The 14,196-nt window shown below is 33.7% G+C and overlaps 2 protein-coding genes across 4 annotated transcripts; one reads left to right on the top strand and one right to left on the bottom strand.

Annotated features, from left to right (window-relative positions):
* Positions 1 to 78: 78 nt before the first annotated feature.
* On the bottom strand, positions 79 to 4,947 carry LOC106167104 (nuclear FMR1 interacting protein 1). The gene is made up of 10 exons (XM_013545810.3): positions 4,639 to 4,947; positions 3,797 to 3,916; positions 3,493 to 3,555; positions 3,044 to 3,126; positions 2,754 to 2,846; positions 2,438 to 2,591; positions 2,030 to 2,108; positions 1,533 to 1,670; positions 799 to 941; positions 79 to 588 (listed from the first exon to the last, which is right to left on the bottom strand). The coding sequence occupies exons 1-10, from the start codon at positions 4,945 to 4,947 to the stop codon at positions 415 to 417; spliced, it is 1,356 nt and encodes a 451-aa protein (XP_013401264.2). The 3' UTR covers positions 79 to 414.
* LOC106167097 (ankyrin repeat domain-containing protein 42) lies at positions 4,807 to 14,165 on the top strand. 3 transcript variants are annotated; one of them, XM_086996903.1, is made up of 12 exons: positions 4,807 to 4,968; positions 5,871 to 6,031; positions 6,339 to 6,446; positions 6,735 to 6,854; positions 7,118 to 7,253; positions 7,582 to 7,782; positions 8,177 to 8,302; positions 8,742 to 8,891; positions 10,186 to 10,534; positions 10,887 to 11,022; positions 11,892 to 11,951; positions 12,696 to 14,165. In XM_086996903.1, exons 1-12 carry the CDS (start codon positions 4,956 to 4,958, stop codon positions 12,816 to 12,818), a joined length of 1,683 nt encoding a protein of 560 aa, XP_086853029.1. In that variant the 5' UTR covers positions 4,807 to 4,955; the 3' UTR covers positions 12,819 to 14,165. The 3 variants fall into 3 exon arrangements, with proteins under 3 accessions (XP_086853029.1, XP_086853031.1, XP_086853030.1); XM_086996904.1 differs by lacking the exon at positions 4,807 to 4,968 and adding an exon at positions 5,067 to 5,223; XM_086996905.1 differs by lacking the exon at positions 11,892 to 11,951.
* The last annotated feature ends 31 nt before the right edge of the window (positions 14,166 to 14,196 follow it).

Here is a 14,196-nt window from a genome sequence, read left to right as displayed (position 1 = left end):
CATTGAAATCGAGTGATCCCATCACCATTATTTTCGGAGGGCCAAACGAAGAAGAAAATGAAGAAGATAACAGAAAAATATGTGCCTGAATAAATTTATGATTTTATCTTCAAAAGGAGTTTTGAGATTGCTGCACCAATTTATGGTCAAATTTTATTAATGAAACAAATGTCTTTGAACGACTTATTACTGCTTTAAAAACCTTTTTATTTAAAGAATATTTTGATTAACTTCTGTCAGCAAAGATTACACATATGGTGATTTTGAGTGAAGGAGTCCATTGTTCATCTTTTCATCAGCTGTATTTAGAACTCGAATGTTACAATTACAGTTCTTTCAAAGAACAGTTAGATCAACTGTAAGACAGAATTTTCTTTATCAAAAGTCCAGTCAGAAAGACCCTTGCTATCACTTTCATTCCCACACGTCATCATTGTACAAGTTAGGTGTGTTTACAGTGTCAGATATTTTATCAGTCTCTGAAGAAGACGTCTCTGAAGACCTCTCTTTGAAGAAGTTGTTTTTGACCACGTAGCGAACACATTGTAATATCACATTCCTTTCGTGTCGGATCTCATTAGCCAAAAGCTGAAAAAAGTAAAAAATACATATCAATATGAGTATCATAATATGTTTTAGTCTTTTTTTCTTTTGTTCTATAAAGACAGATGTGGGAACTTAATGAAAGATCATGGTTTATACTATAACTAAGTATAACAAACCAAATTGGTGTTCAAGCATCTCAGTTAAACTAAATTCTTAGTGCAATAACTCACAATATAATAAAGATCACTATACCTTTTCTAAAAGGGTGGCTTTTTTAGGAAGTTCGAATGCCTCTCTTTTTCTTTTCCTCCTTGGTCTTAGGTGGTTAGGGTGTCCTTTGTTTGTAGCACCATTATTCTTTATTGCACTCGGTTTTTTATCAGATTTAATGTCTTCTGTAAGTGAGATTAGGTTTTCAATAAATACATCATGAAAGTAAATAATTCAAAGTTTGGTGCAGGTTTTATAGCAAGATATCTTTTTGTTTTATTTTTTTATGTCACACTTATACTTTGCTTTTAAAACAAGACAACATTTAAGAAAGTCAAAGTTTTCAAGTCTGCAGTACATTTTTAATAAAGCGCATTGAATTGTAACAGCGAATAAAGCAATGTATAATTCTATCTTCATAATTACTCCTATAATTCCACTACTTAAATATAACAGAAAAAAACATAAAGATTGAATTCCAAGCAAATAATATACCAAAATACGAACAAAAAGAGAGACATTTCAATGACAAAAAATTAAAGTTTGAATAGCTTTCCATATCAAGTTCCAGAATTAAAGTATATTTCTGTGAAACTGGTTTATATGCTAGCTTGTGATTCTTCAGCAAAGTGTGTAAATTCATGGGTATATGCCTTTCATATTTGTGCATGTTAATGCAAATATAACTGCATGTATGCTGATATGGATGTGTGTGTGTGTGTGTGCATGCATGCACTTGCATGCTTGTGTGCAAATATATAATTTTGTTTTCTCACCTTTCTTTTCCTCCTCCTCGCTGTCACTAACATCTCCATAAGAGGCGGCCAGAGAGCCCAAGCCTCCTGCTAGAGAAGTGGAGGGCGGGGCTGTCTTGCCTGTGTGCAGGGGGACCTCTGTGGGAGGCGAGTCTGAGTCTGGAATACAACATGACTTTTTTAAATTGTGAATTTTTTTTTTCATTTTTTTTTGTTCTGTATAATGGCGATAAAAAGGTAAATTGCTTCTAAAGATACAAAACATTTTTGTTATTTTACCTGTAAGACATTTTTTATCCCTTCAAGACTGTCACAGCAATAAGTGATAGAAACATCTTGGCTTCATGCCAAATAGTTTTCTTTTCTCAAGCTTTTGAAAGTGAAGTGATGTTCAATTTGATAATTTAATTTCAATTTATTAATTTCATAAGTGCTAAATGCTAGGTGACTAATCATATTATTAAAATGATATGATTAAAATTAGTCCTGAAGTATTAAAATAATGAATTTTCCCTTACCAGAGGCATCCTCCAGCACGTAGGCCAGAGGGTCTATGGTGGGATCTCGTACTTTTACCTCTTCTTGCTTTGAGGTAGGCTGAACATGAAAATCATTCAGAAATTTTAGGACGCGAAAGATGATAATTCTTTAATAATTTTTATTATAAGAATTATGAATGCCTTGTATAGCAATAAATTTTTATTAGTTTAATTAAATAGTTAATTTTATTGAAAAATTAACTCATTAGATAATTCAGTAACTATATCAGAATATATTTTTCTGTCACACTAATTTCTAGAAAGATACAATTAAACGATCATCAAAATATGAATCAAAATTTGACCTTGTTGATGTTAAATCTGACTCTTTTACATATAGCAAAAATAAAATACAAAACAAAACAAAACAAAACAAAAAAAAATTACCTCCTCTAAACGTATATGCTTTGCTCCCTTCTCGTCCTCAGCTTGGATACCACCATTCTGAAACTGACTGGGATTCCGACGCCACTGCCGCTTGTGTCCATGTCTTCTATCATGACCACCGCGACCTCTTCCTCTACCCCGCCTGTTCATTCGCCTGAAAATCATAACAAAAATACAGTCTGTAACATTTTCAATGTCTACAGTAAAGTTGAAGCTAGGTCAGTGACATTTTTGTAAATTTGTTCAATTTTGCTTTGGATATTCTGTTTTTTTCCCCTATGACCTCCCCTCTTTCTATTCTCTCATGAAATCTTACCCAAACTGTTTTGTTTCCAAGACTTCTCCCCTTTCTCTCCTCTCCTGTAGCTCTGCCTGCTTTTTAGCAATATTACTGGCAGTTGGAAAATTTCTGAAAGAAAAAAATGCTTCAATTTAAAACATCCTCAGTGTTACTGCTTTGTTTTCAATATTTTCTTCTCAACAGTATATATAAAAACAATCTATGTGAGTAGCAAACCATTTGGAAAAATAAATGAGTATTAAATAAGAAAAATAATTTTTTGAAAATTTTCCTATTCTTAGAAGTTCTTTAAAACTGTCTCTCACTTTCTTCTCTCTTCTTTCCATTTCTTTATGTCTTCCTCTGATTCTAAACTCCAAAATTTTTTGGCCATGCCAGTTCTGTGTTGCTGTAACATAGACAGCAGATTAAAAAAATATTTAAAACATTTATAATTCAATATAGACTTTAAATACTTTAGATAATGAAAATATATTTCTGTCACATATTTCAAACTAATTCGTGAAAACTGTTATTTCAAAGTTGGGCTTCAACAGTAACTAACTAGAAGATGATTGGTCTCTGGCTTACTTTAGTACTTCAGGTTGGCAAATGCTCTGATTATACATCACGAAGATGTGTAAATCCATTTTCTACAAAAATATTTAATTATAATTATGTCCTCCTAACTTATGCACCTGATATCTTTTAATTCTAATTTACTTAATTTATGTGGAGTTTCCCTAAAGTGATGAATTAATCAATTCTAACTCACCAGATCTATGTGTAACTTCACAAGTTTGGGAGCCGCTATGTAGGAACATCCATCATAATGACACTTAGAAAGAAAAAATTGTGTTAATTACTTACATGTTTGAATTTCAGACAAAATAACAAAAATATTAATATTTACTAAGTTAATCTCACTTAATGCAAACAAAACTAAATACATTTCCAAAACCCATGTCTAAGTAGTTATATCTAGAATTTATTCAAAAATTCTGAAAAATGTGTTGGCTTCATGTAGGAAAGTAGGCTCTTAATTTAAAGTGACACCAATAATTATAATTTTTACTCACTTTCTGATGTCCATCCACATGTTCTTTAAACTTGTCGTCTGTCTTAAACCCCCTATCACAGGCATCACAGTAAAATTTGTTGTTTTCTGGCAAGTCTCTCTTGTCCACTTTGATCTTTTTCTGAACAAAAAAAAAAAAAAATATATATATATATATATATATATATATATATATATATATATATATTCTGTAATCTGACGGGTGTTGGGATCATACCCGAAATTTCTCGAACTTAATTTTACTTAAAGGGATAATAACTCTTCGTATGATATCTTTATTTCACAATAAAAACATTGTGAACAACTCATAGAAATATAATTATATATATTCTGTTTTACCACAAAAATGGCAGTTAAAGCTATTATTCTGATATCTGAGCTTGTCTTCAGATCACGTGACTCCCATTGATGGCTGTACTTTGTTATAATCTCTTAAGAGATTTTAACAAAAAACCAAACTTTTTAGAAAAAACCAGGGACTAACTTTGAATGTAAAAATGGATTCATTAACCATTGGTAAGTATGGGAAAATTGTTGTTTACTCCAGGAAAATTCATTTTTTGACCAAAATGAAGAGTTATTATCCCTTTAAGTCTTATGCTTATGCCCAATTAACAGATTAAAAGGTTTCACGTGCAAAAGTATCAAGTACAAAAGTATTATATTGATTTTTAATCAACCATTGAAGTAGCCCATAAATCAGCTCAGAGTTATGTCCTGAGACAATAAACCGATTAATTCTTCATTTTATTATTTTTTTTTTCAAAAGCTTGGGGGTAGGGGCAAAGTAAATTAAATAAATAAATAAATAAATAAATAAATAAATAAATAAATGTTATTTACCGGATGCGATCCTCCTCGGAAATTCCCTCCTCGACCTCGAAATCCGCCCCTGTTTCCATGAAATCTTCCACCCCTGAGCCCATAAGGAGGCATTCCGCGTCCGGGGAAGTCCACCCCACGTCCAGGACCTGAGAAACGAGGAGGCATTGGTCCCCCTGGCCCAAACTCTTCAAACCCAATTCCCGGCGGTGGCCGTATATGTGGGGGAGGTCCATGGTGTCTTGGAGGCCCACTGCCAAAATTCGGAGGTCTTGGACCGGGAAATCCTCGCTGATTCGGATGGAAGCTTCCTCTGTGTTGTTGGAACATTTTTCAACATGTGGTCGCAAGGTGAAGGTCACGTAAACACAATAAGGTCCGCGCTGTCTAAATCATAAGTCTTTTTCTCCTTTAGCTAACCGATGTTTCTAAATGTAAAAATTATATTTTTGAACAGTATTTCTCTTAATACACCAACATTCAAATTTACAATTACTTAACAAAATTTTGTAATGGTTTTTTGTCGAATGTGAATAGTGCAAAATAATTGGTGCGAGACAGCCATCTAGCTTCCGGTAACAAATACTTTTACCGTCAAGATGCCAGGTAATGTATAAATTTTAAATAATTTGCACATTTTGGGTTTAACTGATCACTAAATGTGAATTTAAATTACTAAATGTTATCTTTCAATGATAATACACTGAAGAAAACAAGCGTTCTTTAATTGCAACTCTGATAACATGATTTAGAATAAGACGAAGTGCGGTATCTAAGGCAAACAAGCGGATTAAAATTATTTTGTCGGCTTTCAAATATTAGGAAAAGCACCTGTTTTAAAAGTTCATGATAAAAGTAGAAAACTTGGCACATTGATATAAGTGCTAATTTGTTAAATTGAGACTTTTTAAGATTTCAGATGTCACTTTTTAAGATTTCAGTTATTATATATTTTAATATATTAAGATAACGTACAGTACATGTACAGGTACAGTTACAGGGTACATATATTTATTTTGTAGAATTTCCAGTACTGAAAAAATCACAGGCAATAAATATGCTCTTCTAAGCCATGATCACATCAAAAGTTTGTCAAAAGAAAATTTATCAACTACAATTAACTTATTTAAAAGTACTAGTTGCATTATTATTACTTCCTTAATTTAAGATTTCAGTTGTCGTACCAAGTAAATGATAATTAAATTTCAATGCATGCATGTCCATATTTTATTATATTTTTCCTTTGTTTCCAGCTCCACGCAAGCTGCTGTACAGCAGCATTCATGATGCGGTGCGTAATGGTGATGTGGATGAGCTGCAGGCCATGGTGAAGGCAGGAGCCAGCATTAATGAAATTGAAGAAGTCCACAAGTTTACGCCTCTTCACTGGGCAGCTCACTGTGGGGCACTGGAGGTAGAGAAATTAACGAAAACAAAATGATATTGTCTGTATTGCTGTATTGTATTTATTATTTTGCACCTAATCAGTATACATATTTTTTTGCCAAACTGCTGGATAGCTAGAAAATATTCTCCAAATCTAAATGATAATGTTTGCTATGATAATAATTACAAATTTATGCCAAAATATAATGTTAAATGAACTGATATCATGTATTATTATTTCTAAACAGTTCATAAATTGATGCAGTTGATAAGTGTCTGTCTCAGTATTCCATATATGAAACTGATGGTGTTATTTTTTGAAATTTTTTTATCAGTGTATGCACTGGTTGTTGTGGCACGGAGCTGATACTACAGTGGCGACACCTAGGGGATGGACACCTGCACACATTGCCTCCATCAGAGGTCAGGATGCATGTATGCAGGTAAGAATAAAATTATCTGAATGTCAATTCTAACAGAGTGCTGATTAAATATACACATATTCTTTGTGGCACTTTTTATGCAATGTTGATAAAATTACAGAAAACTTTAAGGAACAAATTTCTTTAATGTTACACCTAATACAACATTGATAAAATGTAAATATATGTTTTTTCATCTCATTTATTGCAACCTAAGGATAGAATCAGGTTACTAAAATAATGACACATTTCTTGAATGTCACATCTAACACACTTTTTATTTTAAGATAATGTGTGGTCATGTTTCAGTCTTTGGCCAGCAATGGGGCTAACCTGAGTGCCCGGGACCAGAGGGGGTGTACCCCCACCCACCTGGCTGCCGCCCACGGCAACTCCTTCACTCTGCACTCCATCCTGAGGAGTGGCGTGGTAAGGGGAATGGCTTTTCTCCAGAGATCTGGATATTTTCAGCCAAAGCAGAAAGTTGAACCTAGTTATGAATTTGACCAAAAAGAAAAAAGTGTGAACACAGCAAAATCAAGATAGAATGTTAAGCATTCAATGGAAATATTCTATACTCCTATACAAGCAGACAAATAAATATATATTAAATGAATCAACAGATATCATAATAGACATAAATAAACAGGTAGATACCTATGTTATTTTGTTCATTTTCACCACTCCACTAGGATGTGAATGCCACAGACAAGAATGGCTGGACCCCAGTCCACTCAGCCTGCTATCATGGCCGTCTGGGCTGTCTACAGCTGCTGGTCAAGTGGGGGGCCTCCACAGAGGAGGTGGACAATAATGGAAACACGCCAGGTAAGTAAGGAGCAGTTCCACTCAGCTTGGGCTGGTTCAGTTTATATCATCCAATCTTAACTTAAGGAATTCATTCTGTGGAGGTGTATATACAAAGTATGTCGATGGCTTTGATTAATATTAGGATTAAGTAATACTAAATAGTTTTGTTTATTTTAATAACTACTCTGAATGATCATATGTCCAAGAATGGGCCTGAATATTTTTTGTGAAGTTATGAAGAGCACTGAAAAAAATACAAAACATTACACAAAATCGACCCATTTGTGTAGAGCTCTTTTGATGTATAAATTTACCTCAACTTATGCCACTTAATTTCAATCTTCAGCTCATCTAGCTGCCATGGAGGGACACCTGCCTGTGTTGAAGTTTCTGGTTTCCCACGGCGCAAGCACTACGCAGGTGATCAGTGCACGCAACGACCAAGGAGAAACGCCCAAGATGCTGGCGTCTCAGTTCTACAAGGAACACATCGTGCAATATGTCAGTGAGATAGAGTGGGAGAGAGACCACCCTGAGGAAGCTGAGAGTAAGTTTTAACTTATGGCAATTACTCCGTTTATTCATGCCACAGAATCAATAATTTCTCCCCCCTAAATGTTACTGTATGTTAATAATTCTTAAAGTGTTGGTTTAAAAGTAATGACAAGCTGTTGAACTTTGTGTCAGAATGTACATTTTTTTGAGTGTCTGGAAATGATCAATCTTAAAAAAGTTAAATATAGGAAAAAGGAATAACATTTGACAGTATAATATTGTTAAAGTAATTACAGTATTTTTATAAGATTTAATTTTATAAATATGAATTTCAAAAAGAATGATACACCTTGCATGTTTTGAAATTCATACTTAACTTAGACTGCATTAATGAATATCTGTTTCTTCAGACAGGTCACATGGGTAATATTTATGAATTCTTTCAGACCTGGCATTCCCGGCACATGTAGCTGCCTATTCTGGAGATTTGAATCATCTTCGTATGTTGGTGGAGAATGGTGTCGTTAACATTAACGAGAGAGATGATAAGGGATCAACACCTGCTCATAAAGGTATGAACTTGTTATTGGGTTTGATATGTTGTTTTTGTGAAAGAAGGATGCAACTCAGTACGGTGTAAATATATACAATATGTACTAAATAACACTATCCAGTATACAACTTCGTTCACTCTTCATAAATTATTTAAAGTATGTTAATTTTCATAATATCCTTCACTTTGATTGGAGCTTTTACATGTCCTCATTTAGAATAATTGAAGAAGCAAAATGAAATTAACAAACTTACATATATCCTTTATAATAATAATAATAATAATAATAATAATAATAATAAACTTTTTTAAAGGGGGGTAAACATGTTAAGTATACGCTAACATGTATCTTCCACATGGCCCTCTTTTAGGGGGTAGAATTAAATATTGCAACTTATTCTTCACTTACTATATTATTCATTATTATAAACAACTGATATCATTTCCTCCCTATTCAGCTGCGGGTCAGGGTCACATCGAGGTTCTCCAGTGGCTGATAGAGATGGGGGCCAATATGGAGATCACCAACAGTGCCGGAGAGACGGCAAAAGATGTGGCACGGAGATTTGCTCAGCTGGCTGCTGTTAAACTGCTGGGAGGGGAATCGGGTAATTATATTTTGATCATGTATACTTAATGTATGTATGAATGTTTTGGTAGTGGATGCATGTACCTATATGTATCGATGGAAAATGGAGGGTGGGGGGAGGGGGGGGGGGACTCAGTGAGTCATGTACCCATCCTAAGCTTTGGTACCCCCTTCTACATTCCCAAAAATCAGTTTAACAAACTAAGAAAACAAGACTAACTGACTAAACAAACGAATTAGTCTCCACCTGCATAGCTTAATCCTGGATATGCTAGCATATAAATACAGTGTTTGTCCTGCTTAAGTTTTAAGGAATTTAGATGCTTTTAGATTTAGGAATAGTTTCAGATTTTAAAATTAACAGTATTTTAGATGTATCTCTATATGTTGGTGTTTTCTCAGTGTTTTTGACATGTTTGATATAATATAAACCTGACCCAATAGACCCTGAGCGCCGAGCGTTCCTAGATGAATACAACAACATCCCCCCTGGTGAGGCCCCAGGCAGTGAGGAAGAAGAGATGTCAGAGGATGACTTGCCTGGACCAGAGGACGGCACAGGGGGTGCTGCCATGCGACGTGGGAAAAGAAATGGGAAAAGAAACAGGAGTGGGTCCTTACGATGAATTGTTGTGGGAACTGGGATATATTTGTTTGTTTCTTTGTTGTTGTTGTTGTTGTTATTGTTGCTTGCATTATGAAGATTATTTTCTTGTCTTATTTACAGGTGATGGTTCAATGAAATCCTCTTCTATTTTTCTGACTTTGAAGTGATGACTTTTTGACATGTTTCCTTTCAGCATTTATTTCAAAGATGACTACACAAATTTATATTTTGTTTTCACTTTTCTCTCCTGTTTCCAAACTCCTTAAAAATTGTAAAGTGTCAACTTTAAATTTTGATTTAATTTGGTCAATTATGCACTATTTTAAAAGCATTGTAAGAACATATTAGCATTTTAACATCCATTGTCAAAATTTTGATTTTGCTTGAGATGTTTTAAAGACTTTCCTTAATTTCTATGGGCAATGTCAATTGCTTAAGGACACAACTTCAGAACGTATTAATTCTATTAAATATAATTTACAGAAATATGTCACCTGAAATTATGTGGAGGGGGTGGGCTGGGATTAGGACAAGAGCTTATTCATTTACACTAGTCTTGTACTGAGCAGTTGAACCCAATTTTTTCTGACAAATGTTGAAAACTGATCAACTTTGATACTGGTTCATGTACTATCTTTGTAAAGACAGTCATGCTACTAGTTATTTAAAGATGAATAAATATTGAAATTAGATTTATTTTTTTTAGACTCTGAAGGAGAAGATGGTGTAAGTGGTGGTGGTGGTAGAAAAAGTGGAAAGAGCAGACGACGCCGAGGGAAGAAAGAAGATGGTGGTGACGGTGAGGATGATGGAGAATATTTGGATGAAGACGAGGAAGAAGATGACGAGAATTATTCAGGGCCCCCTGCTGGAAATACGGAGGGAGACAGTCTGCCTCTCAGCAGTAAACAAAAGAAAGAGGCAAAAGGAAGAGCCAAGAAGAAAATTGATGAGTTGGAACGCCTGACGGAAATTGCCAAAAACAACTTCCGTCAGCTTGGTGGGAAGATCCCAGAGGACAGGAAGGTTTTACAAATGCAGAGGGAGTCTGAGAGGTTGGTGGAAGAACCATTTGCTACCACTGTCTGTTTGTGAGGATAACAGCTTAGAACGACAACTACCAGACCATATATTCTGATTTTTAAGTAACATTTTTCTTAAGTTTAGTTGGAAATATAGAGATATATATTTTTGGTCAATAAAGAAATCAAACTACACCCCATAAAAATGTCCATGTGTGTGTGTGTGTGTGTGTGTGTGTGCAAAAGAGAGTTTAAGAAGTTGCTGGATTTTGTATGAAATGTTCTAAAGGGGGCAAAATAAATGGAGAAAAATATTTTTCCCCTATGTTAACAATATAATTATGTTATTTTTTATGACTCCTTTCTTTTATTCTTACTTTTACAGAACCATCCAGGAGTTGCGTGATCAGTTAGACTATGAACGCATTCGTCGTGAGAAACTTGAAGCGCAGTTAGATGAGTACCGTCGTCAGATTGCACGACTGCAGGCTGAGTTGGAAGCATACCAACAGAATGCAGAGGTGAGTTTTCAGTGTCAGTTTTTAAAATTCGTTAGGCAAAACATGACACATCATAATAAAACATGTACTTGTAATTTGAGCATGTGTTTTGGGCAAAGGTCTTTGATGCAAGTGCCTTGATGTATATGTGTGTTTTTGCCTGCATGCATATGTGTGCCAATATTTGCTTTCAATGTATGCACCATATGACATTTTATTTTAGCTTTTAACTGAAGACTTGTTTTTAGTATCATTATAATTACATTGTCTTGTGCTTTTTTTGACCAGTTGATGGAGTGACTTATTTTGCACCCACTGACATTAGTTGGTTGTGAACACATTTTACTGCATGTTGGATGATTAGATATCATTCTATCTTAACAATACTGTGGTTTAAGTAGGATATTTAACTTTTTTATTTTAAGATAAAACAGTAATATTGAATTCCCTTGCTAATGTTGATTAGGGTTTGGTTGTTTTTATTGCAATTCAATATTTTTAAAAAAGTGTGCTATTATTGCACTTTTTTTTCAATGCAAACTTTTGGTCACTTGCTTTCAGCCAAGTTTGTTGCACTTAAATGATCTGTTCAGACAAGTTTTATTCAGAACGGTTAACAGATAAAATATCACAGGGACATCAGGTTGATTACTCAGAGATCTGGATGTCTCAAAAACTGTCACAATGGTTCTTCTCTCTGAGTAAGGCAGGATCTCAAAAAGGCCCCACTTGACACATTAAATCACCAGCAAATTCATCTGGTAACAGGTTTTAGACATGAACCGGTCTGACTTTTAAACTTGTCTGAACACTGCTGCACAGTGTTTGCTTGGTGGATGGTGTTTTTTTTATTGCATGATGCATGCTGTTTAATTTTTTGCTTTATTCAGCATAAACTCCGTTCAGCATACAGGCACTCGGCTCGCTCAGAAACTGATGACTGTAGTGTGGTAATGACATTTACACCATAGAATTAGTTTTAATTAATGTTGTATGGGCTAAAATGTATGCACTTCTGTATAGTATTAGAACCCATTCATTTTCTCTATCCCCCCTTTTTTTTATAAGTTAACCTTATACACATTTCAATATTTTGGGTTGGGGGGGGGGGGGGTACATATATTTACATTAATTCTTTTCACATGGTGAACTTTTCCTCTTTCTTTTAGATAGAGAACATTGATTATACTTCACTTTATAATTTATGATACCAATAACATGCCAGAATGTACTAGTATAAGGAATGTAAAGAATAAACAGTTTTTTCAAAGTAAAATGGGTTACATGAATGCAATTATTACTTGTAGATTGAAAACATAATCACTGATTGCCTTTATTATATCCTTGTTGTGCGTGTTAAAGATTTTTTTTAGAAATGTGCATAATTTAGAATTGGATTCATACTTTTTTTACTGTTCACTGTCAATTACCTCCAAAGTTATTTTAATATCATACATTGTAGCAATTATACTGAAATGAAGTTATAGTTTGTACAGATTCATAAAATACATGAGTGTTTCATGCAGCTTCTTTGCAACTTAATTCATGTTTGATCACATCAGAAATTCCAGCAGAACTGATAGAATTCTACACGTCTATACAAGATTAGACTTCCTTCCCAGTCCCAGTATTACTTCATAAGATCCAGTGTAGTCATTTGAAAGTTTAATACCATATTCTCCCTCTCCTTTTAGGTAAGTGATCCTGAATCTTACAAACCACAGAAGAAGAAGAGCCCCAAGAAGCGCAAGCCAAGGGATGGAGGAGTTTTCATTCGGAGAAATGTGTCCCTCCCACGAAAAAACCCTCACTGTTAGTTGTCTTAGGTCCCCCAATTAAGGAAGAAAACTGTTGTTGGTAAACAAGCAAATTATTCTAGCATGTTTGAAAATATGATGTTTCAACCAAACTTTTTGATGAAAAGCATGTTTGATTGTCTTTAGAAGCAATTTAATTTTCTACCATCATCACACAAGAGACGAGAAAAAACTTATATAAAGATATGTCTAAATGATTCATTGAACTTGAAAAAAAAAAACATCTCAAGATTGCTGAGTGACAATGTTTTAATGTATCCAATGTGTTAAGAACTTTTATTAATATTCTCATGAAGGTTTACATATAATTGCTATGTATATACCTTGTTGTTGGCTTAGATAATGCAAAAACACATGTAACTCCCTTTTTACTTTATCAAAAAGCATTGATAATAAATCAGAGTAAATGATTTTTTAAAAATTGTATATGTGAACAATTCTTAAAATAAAAAGTTCACTGCTATTTTAAGAATACATTAAAAAAAGAATTGACATGATAGCATTCCACACTAAAAAAGCACTTTTACCTACTTATAAGAAAAAATCAAAATGAGAGGAACAGTGAAAAAAACAAAATGGGACAATTTAGATAATTTATAAAACAAAAGGTGCTGAGTAAGCAGATTAGATAGATAGTAGTAATAGTAGATGAATTTCAAACTTTCTTGTAATACAAAAACATTCCATCAGAACTACTAACTCTAAGCAAAAAGAAGCAAAGAATTTATTTTTGTAATACTGTTACAATTGATAAGCAGTAAAACACAGCTATAGTGTGAGTGTGTGGTATATATATTAGGTGTTTTGACTTTGTGTGCAATTGCATGCATTATTATATACCTTTTGAACTGCTTTCTCCTTTATATTAATTTCTTAGCTTTCAAGGCACAGTCCTAAATTTGGTATCAAGATCAGGTTGAGAAAGGCAATGATTTTCAGTCTGTAATTGTAAGACTTCAGCATCAGGTTCAAAAGAGTACAAATTAGGCACATTGAATCAGAATATTTCTTACATATTTTTATTCAAATTTATCTTGTGGGATATACAAAAGATTGAAAACTATGACAAACCAGTTTTTTTCAAAAATAAGCTATAAACTATTAATGCATTGAAGGCTTACTTTACTTTTTAGAAATATCAATTTTACATGTTATTTTCTCTTTTCCGTCCCGTTTACAGATGAAGTAAAGACTACTTTCAGCTTTAAATGATGTATTTTAGCTCTGTAGTGACAGTGAGTTATGTGAAACAAGTTGTTAAAGGCTGTTTAGTGTCATTATTTTTATTATTTTACTTATTGTATTCTTTTATGCTGCTGCAGTTTTATAAATAAATTGGCAAAGGTGGACTCTGATTTCTTTGTTTTTCTCGAAGAAA

This window comes from Lingula anatina, chromosome 10 (assembly GCF_051362555.1).
Source record: "Lingula anatina isolate TDL-2025a chromosome 10, LinAna3.0, whole genome shotgun sequence".
Lineage (NCBI taxonomy): Eukaryota > Metazoa > Brachiopoda > Lingulata > Lingulida > Lingulidae > Lingula > Lingula anatina.
The sequence above is the reverse complement of the archived record's forward strand: the minus strand, read 5'-3'. Positions and strand labels throughout refer to the sequence as shown.